Source organism: Camelina sativa, chromosome 9 (assembly GCF_000633955.1).
Source record: "Camelina sativa cultivar DH55 chromosome 9, Cs, whole genome shotgun sequence".
NCBI lineage: Eukaryota > Viridiplantae > Streptophyta > Magnoliopsida > Brassicales > Brassicaceae > Camelina > Camelina sativa.
In genome coordinates this window covers 7,574,608-7,582,216 of record NC_025693.1, presented here as the reverse complement: position 1 = coordinate 7,582,216, position 7,609 = coordinate 7,574,608, and the positions used below count along the sequence as shown (strand labels likewise).

The 7,609-nt window shown below is 38.1% G+C and overlaps 2 protein-coding genes across 3 annotated transcripts; one reads left to right on the top strand and one right to left on the bottom strand.

The window, feature by feature from the left end:
* On the top strand, positions 645-5,139 carry LOC104710680 (ABC transporter B family member 18-like). 2 transcript variants are annotated; one of them, XM_019230212.1, is made up of 7 exons: positions 645-897; positions 975-1,029; positions 1,181-1,335; positions 1,427-1,884; positions 1,975-2,515; positions 2,621-3,493; positions 3,594-5,139. In XM_019230212.1, the coding sequence occupies exons 1-7, from the start codon at positions 694-696 to the stop codon at positions 4,962-4,964; spliced, it is 3,657 nt and encodes a 1,218-aa protein (XP_019085757.1). In that variant the 5' UTR covers positions 645-693; the 3' UTR covers positions 4,965-5,139. The 2 variants fall into 2 exon arrangements, with proteins under 2 accessions (XP_019085757.1, XP_010425615.1); XM_010427313.1 differs by having other exon boundaries at positions 1,157-1,335.
* Positions 6,428-7,360, bottom strand: LOC109126378 (uncharacterized mitochondrial protein AtMg00810-like). Its single transcript, XM_019229887.1, has one exon. It carries the CDS (start codon positions 7,358-7,360, stop codon positions 6,428-6,430), a length of 933 nt encoding a protein of 310 aa, XP_019085432.1.

The following is a 7,609-nucleotide window of genomic DNA, read 5'->3' as shown; positions in this document are numbered from 1 at the left end:
TTCACCTCTAATATATAGTTTCTTTATTTTAAATATAAAACTAAGAAAAACTATTAAAAATGATCTAACTGGATATTTGGTTGGGCAAAGAACCATTCCCATTTAAATATCGAGGACTCACAGCTCGCTTAGTTGGTGTTTTGTCATTAATTTTGGTTTAATATCTTAATCCTTAATAAGATCATGTTCTTTGTATGAAACAAAAATATTTTTTAGAAAATTATTAATAGTCGATTATAAATGCTTTGATTTTTGTAAATTACAATTTTTTAAAACTTTAAATCAATAATTTTCAATTGTTTTTCTTAAAGTTTACAATAATAACTAACTAATAATGCGTAAACTTAAATGATTTTTTTTTTTTTTTGGAAACACCGAAGGATAGATTTATCGTTTTCTTATACTAGTACGTTTTGAAGACACCAATTAGAATAGTGAATTTGATGGTATAAATCACATGTCATAATAATTAAATGTTTCACATAATAAAAGACCAACGGTCTTTCTTTGTGTTCCTAAAATATATAAAAACAGTCATGAAGACGTGAACAAATAACAAAACACGACAAGAGAGCCTTCTGATCTTGTAGAAAAAGAGAGAAGACTGCAAGCTGTCGTTTCCCTAAGGTCAAGGAGTCGTTTTGGTCTTTTCTCTGAAACAGAAACAAAGAGGAGATCAGGTGGAGGAAGAAGATGAAGATAAAGAGTTGGGAAAGCATAAGATCGATATTTATTCACGCCGACGGTGTAGATTGTATATTGATGGCATTAGGCTTAATCGGAGCCATTGGTGATGGCTTCGTTACTCCTATGATATTTTTCGTCTGCAGCAAACTACTGAACGACTTTGGTGACTTCTCTGTCATTGATGTGACATTCATGCAAACCATCTCCAAGGTCTTTTCTCTCGCTCTTTCTCTTTCTTCAATTTCACTTAAGAGAAAGAGTACTAATGTATCTTCTGTTGGGAACAGAATGCTCTAGTTTTGCTTTATGTGGCTTGTGCATCTTTGGTGATATGTTTCCTTGGTAAGTATATATAGACAATGTTTCTTTCCGTTTTTAATCGAGTGAAGAAAGATGATGAATTTCAATGTAACTAATCATCGTTTAATTAATTTTGTCAAAATGGTTTTAATATGTATAAACAAAACAGAAGGATACTGCTGGACAAGAACAGGGGAGAGACAAGCGGCAAAACTGAGGGAGAAGTACTTAAAAGCGGTGTTAAGACAAGATGTGGGTTACTTTGATCTTCATGTCACAAGCACTTCTGATGTTATCACTAGTGTCTCTAGTGACAGCCTCGTCATTCAAGACTTCATCAGTGAGAAGGTCTTAACTCTTAACTTTCTATCTTTATCTATCATTTTTAAACCATGATTCCTGTTTTTTACCGGTTTTTGATGATTTTGATTTCAAGCAGTTACCAAACTTTTTGATGAATACATCTGCGTTTGTCGGAAGCTACATAGTGGGTTTCGTCTTATTGTGGAGACTTACAATAGTAGGCTTCCCATTTATCGTCCTTCTCTTGATCCCTGGACTAATGTATGGAGGAGCCCTCATAAACATCTCGAGGAGGATACGTGAAGAGTACAATGGAGCTGGTTCTATAGCTGAGCAGGCCATCTCGTCGGTTCGAACCGTCTACGCATTTGGTAGTGAAAAGAAGATGATAGCAAAGTTCTCAAATGCACTTCAAGGGTCGGTGAAGCTAGGGTTGAGACAAGGGCTAGCTAAAGGAATCACCATTGGGAGCAATGGTATTACTTATGCTATATGGGGGTTCATGACTTGGTACGGAAGTCGCCTGGTTATGAACTATGGTTCCAAAGGTGGTACTGTCTCCACGGTCACTGCTTGCGTCACGTTCGGCGGCATGTAAGTAACTATATTTAAATGCTTTTGGGTTTTGCTGACAAAACACAACCCATCTTGTAGTCATGATACTTGATATCTTACATTTTCCAGATCCCTAGGTCAAAGTTTGTTGAATCTCAAAACTTTCTCGGAGGCGTTTGTAGCGGGGGAACGAATGATCAAAGTGATAAAAAGAATTCCTGATATAGACTCAGACAACGTGGAAGGCCAGATTTTGGAGACAACTCGAGGAGAAATCGATTTCAACCACGTGAAGTTCACATACCCGTCTAGACCCCTAACCCCAATCTTTGAAGACTTTTGTCTAAGAATTCCATCAGGGAAAACTGTCGCTCTGGTAGGCGGAAGCGGATCGGGAAAGTCAACTATGATATCACTTTTGCAAAGGTTCTATGACCCGGTCGCTGGAGAGATTCTTCTTGATGGTGTGCCCATTCATAAGTTGCAAGTGAACTGGTTGAGATCACAAATGGGTCTAGTTAGCCAAGAGCCAGTGCTTTTCGCCACATCAATAACAGAAAACATATTATTCAGTAAAGAGGATGCATCCATCAACGAGGTAGTGGAAGCTGCCAAAGCTTCAAATGCTCATAGTTTCATATCTCAGTTCACCGATGGTTACAAAACTCAGGTTATATTCCTATTTTCTTATAAAAAAAAAAGAGAAAACCTACTATACTTTCAATTTTTTGTTTGACGTTATAAATGTATATTTTGGTCATTGTGTTTGGAAAAGGTTGGGGAAAGAGGAGTACAATTATCTGGAGGCCAGAAGCAGAGGATCGCAATTGCACGAGCAATAATTAAGTCACCGAAAATTCTTCTTCTAGACGAAGCAACAAGCGCATTGGACTCAGAATCCGAAAGGGTAGTCCAAGAAGCCTTAGATAATGCTTCTGTTGGCCGCACAACTATAATAATTGCCCACCGCCTCTCTACCATTCGTAATGCTGATATTATCTGTGTAGTAAAAAATGGCCGCATTACAGAAACTGGATCACATGACGAGCTCTTGGAGAAAGTAGATGGTCACTACACTTCTCTAATCCGCTTACAACAAAAGGAAAATAAAGAATCAGATCGTAACATCAATGTAAGTGTGAAAGAGGGCCAGGTAACGAGTTTGAGTAAAGACCTGAAGTACAGTCCAAAAGAATTTATTCGTAGCACGAGTTCAAGTATTGTTACAGATTTGATTCCTAAGGATAATAGGTCACGTGTGCCATCATTTAAGAGATTGATGGCAATGAATAGACCAGAGTGGAAACATGCATTATCTGGTTGCGTAGGTGCAGGCCTGTTTGGTGCTGTACAACCAATTTACGCATTTTCTACAGGATCAATGGTATCAGTATTTTTCCTAACGAGTCATGAGGAGATGAAGGAGAAAACAAGGATCTATGCGTTAGTATTTGTCGGACTAGCTTTGTTCACTTTCTTGACTAATATTAGTCAGCATTATAGTTTTGCATACATGGGCGAATACCTCACAAAACGTATCCGAGAACATATGCTAGGGAAGATACTAACTTTTGAAGTCAATTGGTTTGACGAAGATGAGAACTCGAGTGGTGCGGTTTGCTCTAGACTAGCAAACGATGCTAATGTGGTATTTTTTCTCCCTTACTAATTTGAAGTTAAATTTTTTACTCTTTTTATTATATAATTAATTATCTATTTCTTGATTTTGGAATGGTTTGTTATGACAGGTGAGATCACTAGTTGGTGATCGAATGTCACTGTTGGTACAAACTATATCATCAGTGAGTATCACTTGTATAATTGGTTTGGTCATCTCTTGGCGATTCGCCATAGTGATGATTTCAGTGCAGCCACTGATTGTTGTGTCCTTCTACACTAAACGTGTTCTGCTTAAGCGCATGTCGAAAAATGCCATCAACGCCCAAGATGAAAGCACTAAACTAGCTGCCGAGGCTGTCTCCAATATTCGAACCATCACAGCTTTCTCCTCACAGGAAAGAATTATTAAATTATTTAAAAGGGCACAAGAAGGTCCGCGGAGAGAAAGCGTCCGCCAATCGTGGTTAGCAGGGATTATGTTGGGGACTTCACAAAGCCTTATAACGGGTGTGTCAGCTTTGAATTTCTGGTATGGTGGTAGACTAGTTGCTGATGGGAAGATGGTGTCAAAAGCATTCTTAGAGTTGTTTTTGATTTTTTCGAGTACGGGTCGGATTATTGCCGAAGCTGGGACCATGACCAAAGATCTAGCCAAGGGATCAGATGCGGTTGTGTCAGTGTTTGCAGTATTAGATCGATGCACAACCATTGAGCCAGAGAGCCTAGATGGATACGTCCCCAAAAAAATAAAGGGACAAATAAGATTTCTCAACGTGGACTTCGCTTACCCAACACGACCTGATGTGATTATATTCAAGAACTTCTCTATTAAGATCGAAGAGGGGAAGTCAACAGCGATCGTAGGTCCAAGCGGGTCAGGTAAATCCACGATAATTAGCTTGATCGAGCGGTTCTATGACCCGTTAAAGGGTATTGTTAAAATCGATGATCGTGATATAAGATCATATCATCTGAGATCACTTCGTCAACATATAGCTTTGGTTAGCCAAGAGCCAACGTTGTTCGCTGGGACAATACGAGAGAACATCATGTACGGAGGAGCATCTAACAAGATAAACGAATCGGAGATTATCGAGGCGGCAAAGGCAGCCAACGCTCATGATTTTATCACATTGCTATCTGATGGCTATGACACGTACTGCGGGGATAGGGGAGTGCAATTGTCTGGTGGTCAAAAACAGAGAATTGCGATCGCTCGAGCTGTTCTAAAGAATCCATCTGTCTTGCTCCTTGATGAAGCTACGAGCGCTTTGGACAGCCAATCGGAACGTGTGGTACAAGACGCACTTGAGCGTTTGATGGTTGGGAGGACAAGTATTGTGATTGCACATAGGCTTAGCACAATTCAGAACTGCGACACGATCACTGTTTTAGAGAAAGGGGAAATTATCGAAAGTGGTACACACTCTTCTTTGTTGGCCAACGGTCCCGTGGGAGCTTATTTCTCATTGGTCAGTCTCCAAAGAACTCTATGTTGAAGGTGTATGTTAGGAGAAAAAGTTTGTTACGAGAGAGAAGAAGAAGGAAGAAGATCCTGCTCAAGTAAGGAAGAAGATCCTGTTGAAGGTGTTACCAAAAAACAGTTGTTCAAGAAAGCGTTAGGCGGTATCTAGGCGGTGATCCAGCGCCTAGCGCCTAGAACGTCTAATCAGAGCCTAGACAGATTTTAGCCAGTTTAGGTGTTTACAACATAAAACATTATATATATAAAATTATGTACAATTATATGTTAGAAAAATAAAAAATATATATAAATTATAAACAAATGTAAAAACAATACATTTATTTAAGTTATATTAACAACATATAAACATTTATAGTTACATATACATATATAAAACTTAATGATTTAAATATATATAGTTAAAAATCAAAATTTAATTTTAAACGGTTTAAGTGGCTATCTAGGCGTTTGCTGAGCGCCTAGCATCTAGACGGCGTCTAGGCGACTGCCTATAATGCTTTTTTGAACACTTAAAAGAAGGAAGAAGAAGAACTTCGTATTTTTCATTAACTCTTCTGAACATTTTACATTTACACTCATACTAAGTCTAATTTCCGGTTTACATCTGGTTTACTCAATACCAAATCACAATTACAAACTTAACTATGATTTTATATAAACCATACTCTAATAGTGTATATAAATACTTTTATTCGTCTCGCAATCTCTGCATAAAATTTGATGAGATGTCTCCTTAGTAACCAGAGATCGTGTATCAAGTAATCGTTTATGTATATATTTCACAATTTTACAAATATCGAGAAATAGCAACGGTACCATTACAATCAAAATAGATTTTGATGCTGTCGAAGTTTTATATCAGTTTAAATATTTCTCTAATATTTTAATAATAAAAAAACATTTCTTTTTTTTTTTGTTTGGAATAACAACTATCATTTGTTGGAATAAAAACAATTTTATTATATTTAAATGGTTTGTTTTATGTATAGTACAAGAAAATTGTGAAATATATTGTTAAGCCAAAAATTATCATGAATTAGAATTCCGTTTTGTAATTCATCCATTTAGCAAAAGAGTTTAAAAAAACTTACAAGATTTTACAGAAAATGTCCCCGAAATATCATACTAGGAACTAGGAAAGAAAGACATAAGAGAAAATTTTATAAAAAGGGTATAAATAACTTGTATTTGTATAATATAAATGTCCAGAAAATTGTATGTAAGAGCCCACGTTATTCGGAAATTACAATTTACCTCCATTCTTATAGAGTGTTCCGTCTGGGAAAGGTTACTATGGGCTGGTGTGTTTTTGAAGGAGATTTCAATACTTTGGTAAAATGATCTTGTTTCTCAATAATGTTTACAATAGTCTTAGTAGTCTTTATATAAGATATAAAACAATCTAGACTTCTCTAGAGTTTTTCCTATTCTTATCTTTAGAGTACAGCTAGTCACAACCCTAGTCATCACATAAGGTTAAGAGAGCTTTGAATCTGTTCCTTGTGGTTGCAGCTCCATCTTTTCTCTAATGTCTTTTGCAGGTACAAAAGGATTTGTCTTCTTCTGTGGTTGAGTAGTTGGGCTCAACTTGGAATGGGCCTTGTCTTGGATTGTTGTTGGGCTCAACTTAGGACATTCTCTAACATTCCCCCTCAATTGTGAGGTGGGAGAACATTCGACGCCGAGCCTTTGCCGGAGGAAGACCAAGTGTTTTTGAGGTAATGATTTGGTGAAGATGTCCGCTAATTGGAAGGCTGCTGGGATGTGCCTCGTCTCAATGAAGCCAAGGGCTACTTTCTCTCTGATGAAGTGGTAATCGATGTCGAAGCTTTTCGAGCGATTGTGGAGAGCTGGGTTCGCACTAAGGTAGACTGTTGAGAGGTTGTCGTATTGAAGGACGGTGGGATGATTTTGAAAAATTCTGAGATCTCTGAGAAGAAAGGAGAGCCACGTGAGTTCTTGAGCTGTAGCTGTGAGGGCTATGTATTCTGCTTCACTGGATGAGTTCGATACTGTCTGTTGGCGTTTAGCTGACCATGAAATGAGATTAGGTCCAAGCCTAGTGCAGAATCCAGAGGTTGATCGTCTGGTATTCTTGCAGCCTCCCCAGTCACTGTCACTGTAAGCCAATAGAGATAGGTTGTTGTCTTTCCAGATGCGTAGACCCATGTGAAGTGTTCCTTTGAGATATCGGAGGATCCGTTTTAGTAGACCAAATTCTGAGATAGTAGGAGCATGCATCCGCTGACAAACAAAATTCACAGCAAACTGAATATCAGGGCGAGTAACGGTTAGGTATTGCAGTTTACCCGGGAGACTTCTGAAGTATGTGGGTTCGGAGAACAGCTTAGAGCTCAGATTAGTGAGTTGCTGCGGAAGTGGAGTCGGCTTTGGATTGCAATTGCTCATTGAGGTTTGGTGTAAAATGTCAGAGGCATAGGCTGTCTGGTGCATGAAAATGCCATCTTAATGCATTTCAAACTCAACGCCAAGGAAGTACTTAGGAGGACCAAGATCTTTCATGAGGAAGCGTTGATTCAGAGCTTCGAGAAGCTTGTCCAGAAGATTGTTGACTGCTACCTGTAAGAAGAATATCGTCAACATACAAGAGTAGTGTTAGAGAATCTCCATTTCTTCGATAAGTAAACAAAGAGGGAT

Excerpts from the sequence above, each read along its gene's own strand:
- LOC109126378 (XM_019229887.1), bottom strand. The coding sequence starts at position 7,360 with ATGAGCAATTGCAATCCAAAGCCGACTCCACTTCCGCAGCAACTCACT.
- LOC104710680 (XM_010427313.1), top strand. The coding sequence starts at position 694 with ATGAAGATAAAGAGTTGGGAAAGCATAAGATCGATATTTATTCACGCC. Across the intron at positions 1,030-1,156 it reads TTTGGTGATATGTTTCCTTG|AAGGATACTGCTGGACAAGA; the intron begins GTAAGTATATAT and ends TAAACAAAACAG. Across the intron at positions 2,516-2,620 it reads CCGATGGTTACAAAACTCAG|GTTGGGGAAAGAGGAGTACA; the intron begins GTTATATTCCTA and ends TGTTTGGAAAAG.